The following is a 20,616-nucleotide window of genomic DNA, read 5'->3' on the forward strand; positions in this document are numbered from 1 at the left end:
ACCATTTGGGGGATTTGCACAACTGTATGTGTTTGGCGTTTCCGCAGCGTGAAGAAGTGAAAACAGGCCTGTAAATATGTAACTACAGTCTAACTGACATTGGTGTTTCCACCGGGAGAAGAAATATGGACTCTGTTGTGAAACACAGCCAGAAGAAGTTGTGGCTCCGAGGTCTGCTTTGGTGGTCGCTCCTGCTCGAGCTGGCGTCGGGAGGTAATAAGCTGCAACTTTTCGACCTTTTTTTTTTTCAGTGAAAACAACCGAGGCATAACCTTATATGATGGTGCTTTCAATGGCGATTTGTTAATACCGTAACCATTTCTTCATTCTTCGTTAACTTTGACGAGTTTCTTCCAGTGTTTGTAGTTTACTGAGGAATTAGTTTCACCCTGAAGGCTACTTGGGATTGCCAGGTTGTAACTACCACTTAAATGGTCATAACAAATGAAATAACAACCCCAAACATGATCATTTGGCTGTGGCTGTGATTTCCTCAAATATGTAGGCTGCAGCACTATTTCTGTAACATCATGAGTGTGTCTCCCAGAGCAGGCTTAGTATCACTTTACAGAGGATTGTAATGTTTTCTGTACATGCTGTTGAGCTGCTGTGGTAGTTCACAGGTGTTAAAATGTTAACCTTTTAGTGTAACACCTAACAGAATTGAATACATTGTGAATGAGGACTGGATTGTGGGTGTTTGGCTACAATGTTGAGATTCATTCCAGCGACATCAGTGAGTCATGTTTGGATTTTTTCAAATTAATGAGGCTAATAACATCAGTAATATACATTGACTTGCACTAGATTTTGAATAATCTGTGCATGCAGGGTGCACACACAGGATATGCAGTGTACTGTATATGGCTGGAACTAACGTTTAATTTCATTGACCATTAATCTGTCCTTTATTTTCCGGATTAATCAAACTGTTGTTTGTTCTATAAAATGTCAATGGTGAAAAGTATCAGTCAGTGTTTCCCAAAACCCAAGATGACGTCCTGAAAAGTTTTGTTTTGTCCACAACCCAAAAATATTCAGTTTACTGTCACAGAGGAGTCAAGAAACCAGAATATATATCACATCACATTTAAGCTGGAATCAGAGAATTTAGATATTTTATCATGAAGAAATTACACAAACCGCTTTAATTGGAAATCAGAATAGTTGCTGATTCATTTAATAGTTGATAACTAATGGGTTAATTGTTGCAGCTCTACTACTGTAAGCACACACAATACTCTCACCTTATCAGAGGCAGCAGCAGAAATGGGACTGTGATGCTCACTGCACTGGAAGAACTATCTGATGGTGACAATAGCACGCTCAAGTGAAATCATAGAAATGGACATCATTGTTGCTGCAGTGAGAGATATAAGGGGGCAAATGTGTTAGTTACGGCTTCATACTATTTACATTCACGTGTGCATTCGTTAATCTCTGGTTGATTTGATCCTGTGCATGTGTCATCTGATTCAGCATCCAGCCGGGCTTTGCCCCTGGAGATAATCAGGAATTATTTCACTGTGACTCACACTGACAATATCCTTCATTGTTAACAAGTACAGTATAGACATTTGTTTTACTTCAGTGCATTTCACTATATGTATCCTCTGTATGCCCGTAGGATTATGAAATAAGCCATTGCTAAAAACATCCACGTCCCAGGCTTTGACAGTGCATCAGAGAGGCAGTCAGTTCAGTCAAGTTGCATCTCTGATTTGTTGTATAAACGGAGCACACAGGCAGCGACAAGCACTGGTCTTACCCCTCAAATTAACTGTAAGCGGGTCTTCACTGAAAGGTCACTAGTTTTGTTGTTTTGAATTCTCACAAAAAAAATGTCCCTGACGCACTGAAACGGCCCCTGCAGACATGTAGATTACAGAACAACCTCCCAAACAACTCCTGTTTCTGCTTCTTAAGGCACAGTCAGGTGTACACGTGTGGTAACGTGTGGTTATTGTATTGTTTTCTGGCAGGCTACTGTGCTCTTTCATTTACATACCCCCCCGACACCCACAAAATGTCTATGTCAAAGAAAGCAGAAACATTTTCTTTCAAACACGTACTCCAAACCTTATTGCTGTGTTTTTACAGCTTTCCCAGTTCCCTCTAGAGAAGTGAACTGTGGGGAAGACCATTTTGTCTTGTTTTTGTACTGGTTTTAATCCTATGACGTCGGCGTGACAATGCCAGAATACAATTTAGCATGCATGTCCATCCTTGTGAATTTAAGGGAAAAATGCTATTGCGTTCCTCTTGGCCAGTTTTTGAAAATGCTTCCTCCCTGTTGCACACAGCCAGTCAGATGAATGAACATGACGTATAAATGAGAAAGGACAATAAATTTAGTCAGTCAGTCTGACTCAGGGTCAGAGTAGTGCTGGATGCTATAGGCCAGTCAATTTTGTTATTTCTAGCTGTATTTAACTGCTGTTAAAGGTGCATTACACCTGACTGGTCAGTTAATGGCAGTTAATTTAACATGTTATATATTTAATCATTTTATATAGTAGGTATAAATGCCTAGGCCTGGATATCATCAGGTAGAGGTTTTGTGAAAAGTAAACACCTGGAGGATATATTTTTAAAGATATTCAAAACTTTGTCAAGTGTGTGTCTGCCCTGTACTTGATTATTCAGCTGGGGGTTCAGGGCCTTGGAAATATTACTGTGTGTGAATTAGTTAGATAGTGGGTTGTTCACAAAATATGCACCAAAGCTGGCTATAGTGGGGAATAAGAGATGGGAGCAGCCATGTGAGGTTCACTGGAAAATATGTGCTGCTTGATATGAAAGGAAGCTGGCTGACTAGAAAAACATTTATTTGGGATAAACAAATTAATGAAAGAATTGCACACTTTACTTTCCAGCTGTGGGTTTGGTATGGTATGCTTTAATACTAATAAAGTAATAAAGTCACTTTTCAAGCAAAATATTCCCTGGTTCCAGCTTCTGTTTTGTGAGAATCAGCTGGGTTTATTTGTCTTATGTGATGGTAAACTCGGTATCTTTGGGTTTTAGACTGTTGGTCGGACAAAACAAGATATTTGAAGATGTCACTGTATTTCAGTCTAGAAGATAGAAAAATGTGTAATCTCAGTGATACAAAATTAGCTTCAATTTGCCCCTATTGTCCTATGTTCTTTTTTTACTGAGATCTAAGCAATGTTTTGTTTAGTCAGTTAAAACCAGAGATTTATTTTTAAATATGGGCGTCGCACCAAGACTGAGCTGGCTTTTCACAAACCAAAAAATCAGTATACATAAATACATATTATGTGAAAATGTAAGAACATATAATGTTGATTGTTTGATTTTGGTTTTGCATACGTGTTATCAGAAAATGCATGATATTTTTGATACACTGAGGTTGATTTAAATAGTTTTTGTGTCTTTGCATTCAGCTCCTGTTAATTGATGATTGTATATTGATATGGCTGCAGGGCTAATTTACATGCTTTACTGGTCTAATTGTGTTGAATTTACTGCACAGTCCATTCAGATTGGATTTGGTCAAGCAAACTACCCATTAGTGCATTAACCCTTTTAGAAGTAAAAAAAAAAAAAAAAAAAAAAGCAAAAATGCATTAACTCACATTAACTTTATCTAACTTCCCACAGTTAGTCACTCTGGACCATTAGCGGCCCATTCTTGCCCTGGGTCATGAACTACAAATAAATCAAACATGGAATGGACATGTTTCTTCACAGAGGCGAAGATTGTTTGTTAACCTTTGAATATGCGGGGGACTGTGGAGATCATTAAAAACTGAACTGGTGGTGCCCGGGCATGGAGGCTTAGATTAGAAAGCTTCAGAGCGTGTTAGCCCAGATTACAGGGTGATGTGAGATGGCTGGGAGGTGAGGTAGAAGAAACAGCTGGGTCCGTCCTCCACGCTGTTCCTGGAACATGGGGCCACAGACAATGTGGGGACGTCAGAGCCTTTCATGTTCAGGTTGAAGGTTCCTGTCAGGGCAGGGCAGGCCCTAACATGTCTGACTCCCTCCGAGCCACCTCCACATCCTCTGCTTCAGTTTGTATACAGCTGTTGTGGCATTAAAGTCAAAAAGCTTTAAAATTCAGCTGTGTCATTCCTACGGTTTTGGACAGTCCACGACCAACTTTCTCCTAAAGCTACAAATGAGCGGCGACATAAACCTGCAGTTCTGTCGGGATGCACATGCTGGAGTTTTGTTTCATCCTAAAGATGGTTATTATTCTGGGTAAAGCTTTTATTGTGTCATAATTGTACTCTTGTTGTACTTGAATGCATAAAAGTCTTTTTGGTTTAGTGCTGAAAGTACAAACGTAACTGGCCCACCAGAAAGGCTAAACTCATTTTACAATCATTGTTTTAAATCAGGTGAGGTATAATTTGTGCGCAGTGTGTGTTATAAAGCTCTGTGTGTGTGTGTGTGTGTGTGTGTGTGTGTGTGTGAATGTGTGTGTGTTTGTATGTGTGTGTGTGTGTGTGTGTGTGTGTAAAGAACAACCGGGATGATAATTAGCCTGGCTTTTATATCTAAATGTCACATGTTGGCTATATTAAGACCACAATGCTTGACTTGACTTGCTCTGTGTTTGCTGTGTTCACTGCTACTGTACTTTCTGTTCCAGTTCTCCTTCATAGTCAGCCCAGTTTAAAAGAGCGTTCAGCATTCTGGCGCCTGCAAAAGACAGTGAACACCACATTTGAACACATCAGTGCTCCCCTCTTGTTCTCTGCTTTCTCTTATTGAAAATCTATCTCTAATCTCTCTTTCTCCAGCTTCCTTCTATGGCGATGGCTTTGTACAGCTCAAGGCAACAGAGTCATCCGACCGTAACATGCTCCGCGTTCACTTCCGAACCTCCAGCACCAACGGCCTGCTGTTTCTCGCCGCGGGCCAGGCCAACTACTTCCTACTAGAGCTCCATGCTGGTCGCCTGCAGGTGGGTACATCCTTTGCCCCAGCACAAGAGCATATGTGTTCAAGCATACATGAGCACACCCATATATATATATGTACAGGCAAACAATACATATAGATCTTCAGTGCTTGACCACATACATGCGTATAAAAAGACATGGCACACGTGCAGTGACCACCTTAAGCTATTGCTCCATCTCAGCTGACAGTGTCAGTCTCTCAACACAGTAACACAAGCAGACAAGCCTTCATGGTGTGAGCTGAGTGCTAACTCCATACAAGTCACTTCATGTCACAGTGGAAACTAGAAGATTATGAAAGCAGCAGATCTGTGTCTTTGTTGTATTTGAATAATTGAGCCATCTATGCGTGATAGTACTGTATATGTTATATATACAGCCATATATTCGATTTTCAATTTTGGTTTTCAAATATTAGGGGTTTTTTTTCGCACCCCTGACATCCCTCTCACAGCAGTGAATGTAACGCTCCTGTTCACATCAAAGGGAAAACAAAATGCTGCAGACCTCAGCTGTGTGGGAGCACTTTAAATTGAGTGATGACAATGACAGAGTGGTTATGAGGTTTATTAATTTTACAATTGCTTTATTTGATTACAGGTCAGAAAGTGAAATAGCCTACATTATAAGATTAATCAGCAGTTTTTTACTTTATTTTCTGTCACTTGTTGTAATGCTGTCCTACTGTGCTGCCATAAATGTGTTGGTTCAGTGAGTGTCTACCTTTTGGTAGATTCAATCATGAGAGGTACCGCTCAAAATCCGTCCTTTAACCCTCAGTCAGTTGAAAAGCAAACATAACAGATATCAAAAAGTTTTTTAATTGAAATTTGTTCCACTCAATGTTGTGACATATTGTAATCTGGACTGAAGTGCAGAAACACAGACAGAGAGCGGAGGGGAAAAGGTTCAAGTCCAGTTTATTTGCACAGCACAGCTAACACTGAGTCTTGATGGTAGAGGATCCATTAGGTTGAGGCAGGCGGGCAGGTTTCTCCAGCAAATGGCACAAACACAATCAAACACAATCAAAAAGTAGAATCACTCACTGGTATGTTTGGAGCCATAGCACTGTACCACGTAGTATTACTGATGATCTGGCAAAAAATGGAGCGGAGGACTGGGGTTTATATACACAAGGATCTGTGTGTGTGGCAGAGGTGGGCCGGAGCGCCACGCCCAATCACACACCACACAGACACAGGGCCTTTCTCATTTCCCTATTTTGTGCCTCCTTGATCCTCGACTCCTCCACTTGCATCTCGATTGGGAGGGACGCCACGCGAGTAGTCGAGGAGCAAGGAGTCGAGGAGGTGAGGTGAGAAATGAGAAAAGGAGAGCGGTACTGCTGACCATAATAATCAATTGACTGGTAATAGTTAATAATGAGCATTCCACAGAGAGTGTATATCCCCTCAAGGCATCGAATTCCAAACTGTAATGTTATACTGAAATGAAACCGTGTGAAAAAAAGACTAATATTCTCTAAATATAATAGAAATAAACTCAACCTGCAATACACACCTTTGGAAGTTTTCTTCTGATTTAATAACAAAATGTGTGGGCACACTTCAGGAACATTTATAATGGGTTTGTGTTCCCAAACCGGGTACTCTATTTTTAGCACAAGCCTTGCTGGAAGGATTTAAGGGTGAAATACATTTGTCCCTTCAAGACTGCTTCTACAGCATCTTTTAAGCAGCTCTGCCAAGCTAAATCAGCATACAGAATGGACAGAGGTACTGTAGGAAGCCTTCTTAATATGCAGACACATTCATAAGAAACACAGAAAGTCCTAAGACATGCATTATACCTTTTGTGCATCAAAATCAAAATATCCTTGTGACTAAGCTTCCATTCGTGTTAGACTTGTGCAAACGGGACTAATTCACACTGACGACTGTGTGGCATTGTCGTATTTCAGTGAGCACGAGGAGTGAATCGCTCGTCCTTGTTCCTTAAACTGGCACAGGTCATCAAATAATTTTTTATGTTCACTCGCTCAAGTCATCCTCGGGCTTGGGGTCTCATTCCACGTGAGTCAGTCATGAGCTGGAAACCCGTGCATGAATAGCAGGGACTCAGCAGCAAGCCTTGACAAGCACGTCATCTAAATGCAGCATTAGTTTGAGATGGTGACAGGATGCTCTGATGACGAAGCTGAAGGCGAAGAGAAAAAAGTTCTCTTCCTGCTTTAAATCAGACGACGCTCACTGTTATAACAACAGGTGACATCATGGAGTATAAGCAGTCTAAATCCTGTATTTCCCATTCCATCATTTTGTCACACTGTCTTAGGTCATAGAGACAAGCATTTATAATGCTATGTAAATATGTTTTATGTGTTATTAAAAAACATGTGTTTAACAATATTGTCTTAATGATCATACATACAACATATTTAAGCATGTAGAGGTAGAGGCACTGTGAGACTATACTAAGATGGTTAGTAGGTATAATGTTTACAATGCTCACCTAGTTTAACATGACCAGTAATGACGCTAGGTGAAAGGTTAAGGAATCTTAGAGGGAGCTGAATGTCTACCATATGTTATGGCAATCCATCCAATAATCAATAGTTGTTGAGACATTTTATTCAAAACCACACACATCAACCTTATGGAGGCGCCAGAGGAAAAGTGAAGGGTTCACCAAAGTCATCAGGATTCATCCTCTAAGAACCAAGAATGCCAATTAAAAATTTTGTACCCATCCATCAACTAGATGTAGATGGGGGAAAACTAGTTGATCACCAAAATCAGCTGGCTTCATCCTCACGGCACCATGGATATTGGTACCAAATTTAATGACAGATCTCTAGACGTTTCACCAAAATACAAAAAGAAAACAAACTTATTTTGGTGCTAGAGGAAAGGTCAGGGGATCATCAGAATCAGTAAGCCTCATTCTCTTGGGAATATGAATGTCTGCACTAGAATTTTACGGTAATCCATTCAATAGCTGCCAAGACATTTCACTAAAAAACTAATATATAACAAACAAAGTCATGGTGGTGCTAGAGAAAAGGGCAAGGGGCCATGAAAGTCTGTACCAAAATGTCATGGCAATCCATCCAATAGTTCTTATTTTAGTTTGGATCAAAGTGGTGGACTGACAAACTGACACTGCCATTCCTCGAGGCTCGTGGCTAACAATAACAGAAATCATCTGTGACATGGGACATCACAGATCTATTCTAAATGGATTCATTTGAATTTAAATCGAATTGCTACTTAGATCAATATGTGCATTTACCCTTTATTATTGTAATATAGTGTATTTTGTAATCCAGCTGTTATGTCTCTTCTCTTAGCTGAAACTGGACCTTGGATCGGGGGAGCAAGTGTTACAGTCAGAGAGCGCCACTCAGCTCAATGACCTGGCCTGGCACTCTGTGGAGGTCCGCCATGTGCAGCACAACGTCAGTCTGACTGTAGACAAGAACTCTCACACGAGTGTCAAGATGCCAGGCTCCCATCATGATCTTAACATTTTGGATGGTCTGTATGTTGGAGGCTCAGGAAGCCTGGACAGACTTTACCTCCCCAGAGACCTGATCGGCTTCCGAGGCTGTATGGACGAGGTGGTCTTCAATGAACATGACTTGCTGTCATCACTGAGGCCATATACCGGATTCAAGAATGTCCATGAGGTGTCTTTAGGCTGTAGTCCCCAATTCTTTGCAAGCGAGGAGGATCCTATCAGCTTCTTCAGCTCCAGGGCTTACATTTCTCTTGGAACCTGGGATGCCCAGCAGGAAGCGGTATTTGAGTGTGTTGTGCACACGTCAGCCAAAGAGGGAATTATCCTGTACAATTCAGCCAGAGAAGGGGACTTTGTGGCTTTGGAGATCCAGGAAGGTTTGCCAGTGGCTATTATTGGAAAAGGTGGAACCAAAACCGAGCTTCGTTCCCTCACATTCATCAATGACCGGAAATGGCACTCTATCAAGTTGCATTTCAGTTCCAAAAGCCTTGAGCTTTCTATTGATGGAGAGATGGTGAAAATCAGCATTAGCTCTCGCTCGAAAGGGTTTCAGCCTAAAGGTTATCTTTTTGTTGGAGGTATCGATGACAGCACCAGATCAGAAGTTAGAAAGGCAGGGCTTGTCTCTGTGTCTGGAAAGCGTGTCAGAGGTGGTTCCTTTAAAGGATGTTTGAAGAACATTGAAGTCAACAGAGTGAAGATGGGTCTCTCCAATGCTGTAGTCACCAAAGATATCTCAGTTGGTTGTGAGCCAGAGAAAGAGCCAGAACTACCCACCCCTGTGAGTCCAACAAGTGCTCCGGGATCCTTCTTTCACTTGGTGACACCAACACCGTCTTCACTTCACATGTCTACTGTCGCCAGGGGCTTGGACAGAAGATATGGCTGGAATTTTGTGCAGCTCAAAAACCTTGTGGTCCAGGAAGGTGGTCGAGCATCTCTTGAGGCCAAACACATCAAAGTACTCTTGGACTTCAAGAAGCTTGGAATTAGACAGTCTCAGATCATGTTCCGAATACGGGAGCAACCAATTCGTGGTCAGATAAGGCTTGATGTTGATCAGGACCAAGAGGAGAACACCTTCAGCATGTTGGACCTTTGGCACGGACGAGTGATGTATATCCATGGAGGCTCAGAGGAACAAGATGACTTCTTCATGTTTTCGCTGTATTCTAGCAGTAGAAAGCAAGTTCCTGATTATCTGAAGGGCAACAAATTGTACCGCTACAATATTACTGTGACACCCACCAACGATGCACCTGAATTGAGCCTTCCTGAAGGAAATCTCTTTGTCCTGTTGGAGAACTCAAAGAAACGCCTCACCACGGATGTTCTGAAGGCCACAGACATTGATAGCAGCCCCACCGACCTTGTCTTCTCTGTGCTTGGTAACCTGAACGCTGACGCAGGATATTTGGAAATAGAAAACAACCCTGGCAAGGCAGTGACCTCATTCTCATATTTAGACTTGGAGGATCTGAGGGTGTACTATGTTCATACAGGGGTTCGAAACTCAAGGATAGTTCTTAGAGTTAGTGATGGGGAAAAGGTCAGCAACACCGTGGTTCTGAGGGTCATGGCTATAGCGCTGGAGTATAAGATTGCCAACAACACAGGCCTTGAGATAATTCAGGGAGAGACAGCTATAATTGGTTCAAAGCAGCTTGCTGTGCAGACCAATGCCTTGAAACAAGTTGTAGACATTCGGTATGATATCATTGAGCCCCCTCAGTATGGAGAACTCCAGAGACTTCACTCAAGCGGGGAATGGAGGCCCACTGACTCATTTTCCCAAAGGCTTCTAGAAAAGGAGCGCCTGAGGTATATTAGCACTTTTCAAGAAATCCAGACATCCAATGCCACTGATTACTTTAAAAGCAAAGTTAATGTGGCTGCAAGGGCAGCCACTGAAATACTTTTCCCAATCACTGTGAAATGGGTGAATTACCATCTGGTGAGGAATGTTGTGATAGACATGGATAAAGTTAGAAAAGTGACACTGGACTCAGAGCATCTTTTTGCCACAGCTGTAGGTGTGGCCCTCTCAGAGGAAGACCTTTATTTTCGTGTTCTCACCACACCAAAGAAGGGGAAACTCCTGCTCGATGCCACAGTCTTGAGGAAGAACTCAACCTTTAGCCAAAGAGATGTAACAGATCTAAAAGTACATTATGAGCTAGTTGACAGGCCTTATGAAGATACAAGTGACAGGTTCAAATTTCAGCTGATTTCCAGGCATGCTCAGTCACAAAACTATGATTTCCAGTTTTCTATTAAAGCTGATGTCAACAATGTGTTTATGAGAAATGATGGACTCTCACTTCAGGAGGGAGAAAGTAAACTTATCACGAAAGATAATCTTTTTGCAGAGACTTTGAGTACAAAGGATATGTACTACACAGTCATAAGCAGCCCCAAACATGGAAAGCTAGCCCGGATTAGTCACTCAAATTCAAATGCTAGCTATAACAACATCTTAACCTTTAGTAATCAAGATATATTAGAGGAACGGATAATGTACATCCATGATGACAGTGAAACAACTCAAGACGAGTTCACTTTCATAGCCTCCACTACGCAAGGGTTCAAATCTTCCATTGCAGAAGATGAAATTGGCTCCAAAGAAGGAATGTTCAACATATCTATTCAGCTGTTGAATGACCAAAAGCCGGTACGTGTTATTGATAAAGTTTTCCATGTAGTAAGGGATGGACAGAAGTTACTCACTATAGATGATTTGCGTTATCATGATGCAGACTCTGATTTTGATGATGGCCAGTTGATTTACACTCGACGTGGAATTCCGATGGGAGACCTAGTGCTGGTTAATGACACTACTCATCGACTGTTCCAGTTTCGACAAAAGGATTTGGAAGAAAAGCGAGTGTTGTTCATTCACAAAGGTGTGAGCACTGGCAGGTTTGTGCTCTTTGTTTCAGATGGAAAACATTTTATATCAAGCCTTTTAGACATCAGTGCACATGACCCTTTCTTGAATGTTGGCATCAACACTGGCCTTCTGGTGCAGAAGGGCAGGTCAGTAACTATTTCCACCAGTAATTTCAGTGTGACATCAAATTTGGACATCAGAGATGACCAGGAGGTCATCTTCATGTTGGATTTGGCTCCCAAGTATGGAAGACTTTTCCGCAATGAAACAAAGGTGGAGTCATTCTCACAGTCTGACTTAAAGGATGGGCTGATTTCGTATAGGCACAATGACAGCAAACACCTGGCAGACTATTTCAACTTAACAGTGAAAGCTAAAGGTCTTCGACTTGCAGTGAGGATCAATGTGAAGGTTTACCTTGAAAGTCATCAGAGGCCACCCATCGTGCAGCATCACAACACCTTACTGGTGGAAGAGGGAAAACCAGTGAAGATTGACGAAACTAAACTGGAGGTGAGAGACAGATTAAGAATTTTTTATCATCCGTATTCATGCAATTTTTAATTTGGTTCAAATACTATGATGGCCATGTTGAAAGCCAATACCATCCTTTTTTATTCATATGGCATGACAATATTTTCTGTATTTATATTTAATTATTGCAATGTCACAAAAATTTTTTTTTTGTTAATTTCCATATTAGGTCTATTGTTCTTGATTATTTGCTAAACCTCTCATTTACAGAAAATAATAATAAGAATTATAATATTAATAACAATAATATGCATACTTGTAGAACCTGAGCACAATGTTTCATTTGAAACATTTCAAAACCAAGAGTTTCTAAACCTAACATGATTATTGATTATAAACGAATTTAATTAAACAGCCTTCATCTTGTGGTGTAGTCATGTTGTCAGAAGGGAATAACACTTGGCAGATAATCTAAACCATAATAAAAGGACAGTGTTACACTAATGTTCGGGTAAAAGACTGAGAGTTGTTTAAGGCTGCTGAAAGGGTAGAAACTGAATGCTGACCAGTGTTTGTTTTTACATTTTACAATGAAACTAAACTTTAGTGACGCTTGGAACATTTCAAATATAACCAATGAACATGTTTTCTGATTGTTGCAGCTCACTCACGAGGACAACCTGCCATCTGAGATTGTATTCACAGTCAAGGTAGCCCCATCTCATGGCCTTCTCCGACGTTTTGTCGAAGCGGAGGAGCACTACATCGGAACCAAACAGTCTCCTGTCAAGACATTCACCCAAGAGGACATTAACAGTGCGAACATCCAGTACATGCAGGTGGAGCCCGGCAAAGTGAACGACACTTTTATCCTTGATGCCACCAACGGGATCACTGATGTCAGCGACGTTAGGATGTCTGTTGACATCATCCCACGCCTCATCCCACTTCAGGTCTCTAATTTCACACTGAACGAGGGGGCCTCCAAGGCACTGACCCAGGATGTGCTCAAAGTCACCAACCGACACTTTTCTGGAATCAACTTCCTGTATAGTTTGACCGAGCCCCCACATCATGGTCACATTGAGCACTCTCGACATCCCGGTGTGCCCATAACCACTTTCACCAGGAGGCAGGTGGGTGTATTCTTACAGACAATGTTATAGTTGCTACGGAAAAATGGCAATAGCCTGGCTTTTGGCAGTTGATAGATGAATAATTTGATTTAATGTGGTGCTAAGGTTTTTCATGCCTATTACTAACAGGTCATGTCTATTTTTTGTAAGATCATGCTCATTTTAGAGGCATAGAAGAATTTAGAGGAGAGGATGTTTTATCAAATTCAACCCAAATTTACAAGCGTTTTAAAAAGAAAATTGTAACCTAAAATGCATTCTTAATGAAATGTTTCGAATAATTTGCTTAAACTGGTCAATTGATCTGTGAATTTTACTTGATTTTACTGTTTTACATAATGTGTAATTTTTTAAAATTTGACTCTAATCTACAGCCATGCTTAAAAAGTTTGTAACACCATTCATCCTTAATTAAATTAAAACATTAAAGGGAGGAAAAGATAGCATTACTGTGGCTTGAACCCCTTCTCATCTCACCTTATCCTAGTCAGAATCTCTTGATATATATTTTTTCTAATATGTTTGTGCTCCTAATTATTTAAAATAATGTACAAATAAATAACTGGTTTAGTTTTTGTCCCTATATCTATATCATGGAGTAATTGATAATAGTGACCTAATGGTTTCATATCATCTCAAAAATCTTTGCATTTTCAATCTCAGGTGTTTCCTGATCATTTTTATGATAATCTTTAATCAGGTGGAACACGAGTTCATCTACTATGTCCACGACAGCAGTGAGACCTCAGCTGACAACTTCACTGTGGTGGCCAATGACACAGGCCTGAGGAAGCAGAGTGCAGCCCAGACGGTGTACATCCAGGTTACAGCTGTCAACGATGAGCCTCCTGTTATTACAGCCAACAGGGTCCTCAGGGTGAGTCTGCACTGCTGCTCTATATTTAAACGCTGGACTCTTTTCTTTTTTTTTTTTTTACTAGCAGGTCTGGCATTATAGCTTACTGTCAGACAGTTTTCATGTGGGCAGTGTTGCAAGTTGCCATGGCTGGCTAGATGAGGGAAAGTATGTTTGCTATGTGGAGCAGTGTCCAGGGGTGCTGGCAGCAGAGAACAGACACTGACATACATTTGGGGATGCCTGTGACCTGTAGGAAGGCCTATTATGGTGCCATGGAATTAAGTTTTCAAACAAATTCTCCTAGCTTTTTGGTGGGTCGCTTGCAAGAAATGCTGTTTCAGTGAAATGAGAAACTTATATTTTGCATAGTTTGGGTTGACTGGAAATTATTTCTGAGGCATCTTATGAATACAAAAGAGTTTAAATCAAATGGAAAATAACCCCCAGGCATTAAACGGACATAAGGTCTTGCTGCTGAAAATATGTCGCTTGAATTTAGTTGAATGGCATGATAGCATGACCTGAAAATAGCAAACACTGTGACAACATGACCTCAGTTCAGTCCAGTTTCATCTACTTCACACATCCCTCATCACTATGTGCTCACCCAGAGAAACCCTACTGGTTATTTATTACCTGTCTGTGAAAAGCACTTCTACCTACATATGTTTTTAATGTGGTACTCGTTAATTAGACGAAATGTTGTCGTTTGTGTCTATGTGCTAAGCAGTGCTGACTTGCTTTAGTGGCTAATGTTGGAGGAGGTCCAGCTGGAAAGAGAGGCTCATGTGTAGGTCTCTATTGTCTGCGCGGCTTTGCCCCAAATGCTTCAAATTCCTCGGGGATCCTGCAGATTCAGAGAAGTGCGAACATCAAGGAGGCAGTTAAATAAAAATAATTTGGATCAGAAACTTTGTGAATAACCTTGAAGGGGAGTTTGTTTATGGTTTTCGATGATAGTCAATAACAAACTGATCTGCACAAATACGATCATTAATCATTATATCATGTTTTACTTGATGTTGGGTGGAAGGGAACTGGATTCTCGGTGTCCACAAGGGGGCTCTCTGCCACTGCAGATGTTGAGTCTCAAAATTAGACTGTGGAGAGATTTACAGGTCAGTTACTTGGTCCCTCATTTAATTTATTAGAAAGTTAGTTTTGAAACAACTTTGATGTTTTTTGAATCAACATTTTAAATAGATTCATCAGATTTTCATTTATGCCACAGGAATTACATTTACATTACATTTATTCATTTAGCTGACGCTTTTATCCAAAGCGACTTACAATTGCCAAGTATGTCAGAGATCACACGCCCCTGGAGTAACTAGGGGTTAAGAGTCTTGTCTCAGGGACACATTGGTGGATGTGTCACAGTGGGGAATTCAACCAGGGACTCTCACTACAAAGGCATGTGTCTATGTGGCCACTGCTCCATCATTGCCCCACAGTTTACATGTTATATAATCTTGGCAAATGCTGAGGAATGAAATAAAATCTACTGTAAAATGTATAAGTCTGTCTTAAAAATATAAACAATTCATTTCTTTAATCAAACGTCATCCAGTGATTTCTAAGTTATGCCAACAAAGAACTTGAGTTATCTATCAATACTGCAGAATTTGCCAACATGTTTGAAACCAGTAAACTATTATCCACTGCAAGGCCTTGATTTTGTATTTGTGGCAGTACTAATTGACATACATTTGATCTTTTTTCTGTTTTTTAGAAATAATGCCATCGCAGTGGCACATCAGCAGTTTGTGGTGGTTTTCTGAGATGAAATTGAAGTGTAACTGTCAGGATTTTGAAAGTGGGTCTAGAATTTATTGAATTGTCACATAGAGCTGTGAGCAGAGTCTCCCTGAAGTTAAATTCTCAATTATTTTGTTATGTGGCCTTCTGACATCAGGAGGGAAGCTTAAGACCAAGCAACGTGTCATAAAATAAAATGATTTAAACAGATTTAAGGGAACATTTTTTATTTTGTGCAGGCTGTTGATCTTGTGTCTTTTATTTGAATTTGCTGAATCAAACTGATGTTGTTCATCGAACAGATCTTGCTGTGACTTCCTTAAATGCGGTAGTATTGGAGGTGTGGTCATTTCCCACTTGACCAACACACACTCACATGTGTGGCAAGAGTTCTCATATGGGGAGACTTTATGCTGTGGGACCAATGTGACGTCTGTGGCATCCCATGTGGTGCGTGGTTGTGGCGTTTACAGGCACTAATTGAAAAAAGTACCCCATGCTTCTGTTCCCGTAAGTTACAGCCAAGTGAGAAGCCAGCTCACCTTTTGTCATTTTAGGTTGATTTGGTGTGGTTTTAAAACTCAAAACCCACCCTCAGATTCTGTCACACTCTTATGCATCATACAATGATTTGCTATACATCCCTGCAGCGTTTTATGACAAAGTTTTTATAGTCGTTTTTTTCTCTTTCCCCTCACCCTACAATTTTCACTTCTTTCACACATTAACCAACTTTCAGAGAACATAAGCGAGAACTTGCAATGTGTGACTCTGAGATGTTATTCTGATCACACTCTTAACATAAAATGCTACATATCCTGTAGCTGCATTGCACTTGTATGGCCTGCAAAAAAAACTGTACTAACAGGAAATCTGCAGTCATTTGTAAAACGAGGAGTCTGTTATTTGTATTGTAAAAGAGAATACACTCCAGACCTTTAACTCAAAACTAGAGTAGATTTTGTGACCGAACCTACCAATAACATTGAAGTTAAAGTTGCTGTAATCAGTATTTTCCGTTCAGACTTAGTCAGATAACTAAGTGTAATGTTAAAGTTGTCCCTTATAGTGACAAACCTGCAGATAATTATTAACACTTTGCAGTTTCCTCATCTCGGTTGAGTGTCTCAGTATCTTTCAGCTCGCTGATTTTGTTTTCTTGTTTTGTTTTACTGTTCTGGTTCACTCTCACCGCTCTCATCAGCACCTGCACTGCAACCTGTAAGCACCTGCAAGCCTTGGCTTGGATCCACTGCAGGTCCAAGCCAAGGCTTGGTAACATTTACTGGCTTGAGAAATAACCAAACATACATGTTTTTGATGGTGGGAAGAAACCAGAGCACGGGAGTATGAGAATAAAGGTTAAGTTACCTTCTGACAACAGTAGGGAAAGCTTAAGACCTAGCAACATGTCATTAAATAAAAGGATTTAAACAGATTTAAGGGAACATTTATGCAGGTGCGATAAAACCACAATTTTGGTACATCAAATTAACATCAAAACAGTTTAGGTATTGGCATGTTTTGTTGTTCTTCAGACAGATCCGGCTGTGACTTCCTGTTAAATGGGAGATTATTGGCGGTGTAGTCATTTCCCACTAGATGAACACACACTCAATGCTGTGGGACCGACGTGATGGGTGTGTTGTCCCATGTGGTGGGTGCATGTGGTGTTTATAGGTGCTAATTGAAACCTGACCTTAACTTCCACAAAAGAAAGAAAATGCAAACTAATCATATTAATAAATAAATTAGGTGTCATGGTGATTTTACTAAATCCTAGGATTAAATCCTATTCCTAAATCCTATTTTGTAATATATATGCATCAGTATATATTTTGTAACAGTAGGCATTGCATCATCAATACAAATTGGACTTTATCATAGAAGACATTGTGTCTTTGCGTCAGTGTCACAGTAATAAAAGCGGTGTTCACTCACTATCATGGCTTACTGAGACTCTTCATTAGCACAGAGCCACTGTTAATATTAATAGTAACACCTGTGCTTTTCCTGGAGTCAAAATGTCTGCTGTATAAAAGGTGATTTTTGTCGCAGCCTTCCAGTAATTACTGTGGAATTACAACCTGTGTCAGGGACAATGGTGTGTTATGCAATAGTTTCTCTGGCCTGGACTGTAGAAGCTCTTTCTTTGTTGTCAAGCGTCTGCACGGTTCAGTAGTTTTTTGTTCTGTGTCAATGAGTTGCTCTGTTCCTTCACGTTAGCTTGAGGCTTTTAAATTTACATGAAAGCAGGAACTTACTGTAACTATGCCTCACCCTACACGCATTACATCCAACTGTGTTTACATTCTTCCCAGCTATATTTATTCCTGAGATGTCATTCGTTTAAGTTGTTGAGCGTGACTTGAGTGATACTCAGAGTGACATTTTTCCATAGGTTGCTATAGTCATGCCGTCTTTAGGTGCCTCAGTTAGACATTACTTTTATAGCAGTTCTGCTTCGTTGGATGATTTACTTTACAGAGGAAAATGACAGGAGAAAACAAAGAAAGAGAAAAATGTGAAATAACTTTGGAGCGGGACTCACACCCACAGCATCCTGGATCCATTTTATGTGGTGATGAATGACAAGGACGCATTCGCTGTTTCCATTGGCGTTTTATGTGTCTTGCTTCCATTTAAATTTTAATATATCTGTGCAGCGAAAAGCATTAAATAGTTGATTGTAGTTTATGAAAAAGACATAAACCTTCAGACAACTTAACTTAATATTAAATTTCTAGAACATGTGAATTATGCAGATTAATTTAAAGACTGACATCCACAAATAGAAGTAAGCTTTTATGTAGCAAGTATTCCGCCCTTTGTATAACAAAATATGACAGTATTTCATTCCATATACCAAAATAAATGTCAAACTGACATTAAGCTGTGTGCAAAGGCAGGGAAAACCTGGTATTTGGACACAAATGCAGACTTTAAGCTGGATCAGTTTTTCAAGTGTATTAAATGAAAAACAGAAAAATGTATAACTTAAAAAAGCTCTATTATTCAAACAAGGCCGGGGCCATAGCTCCAAAGTTCAGACAAGACACAGGAGGCAGACAATTTAAAATAAAAAATAAAACACCAAACACCAAACAAAAACCCAAAACCGCAATAGTCAAATACCGTTATCCTCGACATAATGAACCTTGTCCAACAAAGAATTTCTATTCCCGTGTTCCTGCAGGTCTGTCTGTCTGTCTGTCTGTTTTCATGGAGATTACAGGTGGCACCTGTTTTGTGCTTGTCCATCTTGTGTCCAGGTGTGGGTGTCCTCAGTGACAGAGATCAGGCCGGGGGATCTGAGAGCACAGGACCTGGACACACCCCCAGAGGAGCTCCGTTTCATGGTGACCCCACCCAGCAACGGACACCTGGCCCTGAAGACTGGCCCCATGAAGCCAGTGCTCAACTTCACCCAGGCACATGTAGACCAGGGACAGCTACTGTTTGTTCACAAAGGTAAAATCAGTTTATCTATCACCTGCTAAAGTAAAAAACGCCGCGACAGTAGAGCAGCCCAAAGAGACTTTCGTCAATAACTAAAGCCGGAATTTATGTTTGATTTCATTTGATTAAATGCTTATTTTGCATATATCAGAATCAGAATCAGATTTATTTGCCAGGGATATATAGACGAGGAATTTGACTCAGAATTGTACATTGCTCACCATGTGCTTACTTAAACAATAATACAATAATAAAATTAGAGAAAGTTCCATAAAGTTCGATAAAGAGCAGTGGAATAGTGTGAGCAGTGGAAAGTTCAATATTTAAGAGCTCTTTTCTGGTAAATGTTACCAGAGAGGGATGGCAGAAAACAGAGTTTATCAACAAAAACTCAAAAAGCACTACGGCGCATAATCCAGAGGCGGCCATCTGCGGCGCCATATATACAAACTGCATAAGCCAGACAACAGAAGGGAAAATACTGCAATGATTTCATGTTTTTATTTTGTCTGATGGAATGATTAACAAAAGAACATTGTTCCTTAAATAAACCAGCAGAAGTACTGTAATGTAGATTGATAACAAAATACAATTGGAAAAGGATTGTTTTTAAAATTGTGACTTTGATTTTGATCATATTGCCCAGTCCTGACTGCAACCTGCAAAATGTAATCGTCTTTTTGTTCACCTGCACGCTTTGGTTTCAATGCATTAATGTCCAATCAGATTAATCTGATTCAAGATAACTTGTTTTCGTTGTTCCTTTTGCGTCTACTAGAAGATGCTGTTGACAATTCCTAATGTTTCTATTTTCTTTCTACTTGTGTCAACTCACAGTGAGTCGTCAGCAGGAACACTGTGCAACTTTCTTCATTAGCCGTTAAATTGCTTGCAACACTGATAGAGACAGAGCTGACTGAGAGCCAGGTTGGAGGTGACAATACTTTAGTCTGCAAACTCTATAAAATCGTTGATATGGTCTGTAAACATTTGATAGTGTCAGTCTCAGATTAGGGTTCTGCTTACTGTTCTGATCTACTTTTTTCTTTGCCTGCACTAGTACCACCAGGAAAGGGTGTAATAATAGTGTGTAAGGGACACACCCTATCCTATATGTTGCAGAATGTCTCTTTCTTTTTTACACACACACCTACACTAGTATAGATTTTGATTGAGTATTTCCTAGTAGAATAAGAATTTCTTGCTCGCATTGCAGTTTTTCAGCACCAGGAATGCTGATCTCTTTTGTGTGTATTTTGCAGAAAGCACGCGCAGCTTAACTGTACATATGTAAAACAACATGTAATCACAAAACTAAGATGCAGGTGTTTATTTATTCATTCCAGCAGACATAATCTTAACAACTTTGCCTAGGAGTCTTCTTGACAGTTGGAGCTTTTTTGTCTCTTTCCATTTCCAGGTGCCATGTCTGGAGGATTTAACTTCCAAGTCAACGATGGCGTGAACTTCACTCCCAGGCAGATCTTCAGCATCACTGCCAGAGCCTTAATTCTCAGTTTAGAGAAAAACCGTCCACTCAAGGTGTTCCCAGGTAAAATCGAACTCTGTGTAGAGCCTTATCATAAAGAGTTTGCATGTTCTCCCCCCCCCCCCCCC

At 40.3% G+C, this 20,616-nt stretch overlaps 1 protein-coding gene across 1 annotated transcript in view; it reads left to right on the forward strand.

Annotated features, from left to right (window-relative positions):
• The window catches only part of cspg4ba (chondroitin sulfate proteoglycan 4ba), a 31,310-nt gene continuing 10,694 nt past the window's right edge, over window positions 1-20,616 (forward strand). The window contains exons 1-7 of the mRNA XM_046035777.1: window positions 1-213; window positions 4,776-4,939; window positions 8,251-11,826; window positions 12,450-12,923; window positions 13,624-13,800; window positions 18,813-19,011; window positions 20,420-20,551. Coding sequence (XP_045891733.1) covers window positions 126-213; window positions 4,776-4,939; window positions 8,251-11,826; window positions 12,450-12,923; window positions 13,624-13,800; window positions 18,813-19,011; window positions 20,420-20,551 — 4,810 coding nt within the window. The 5' untranslated portion in view covers window positions 1-125. The remainder of the gene's footprint in view (window positions 214-4,775; window positions 4,940-8,250; window positions 11,827-12,449; window positions 12,924-13,623; window positions 13,801-18,812; window positions 19,012-20,419; window positions 20,552-20,616) is intronic.

This window comes from Micropterus dolomieu, linkage group LG21, assembly GCF_021292245.1.
Source record: "Micropterus dolomieu isolate WLL.071019.BEF.003 ecotype Adirondacks linkage group LG21, ASM2129224v1, whole genome shotgun sequence".
Lineage (NCBI taxonomy): Eukaryota > Metazoa > Chordata > Actinopteri > Centrarchiformes > Centrarchidae > Micropterus > Micropterus dolomieu.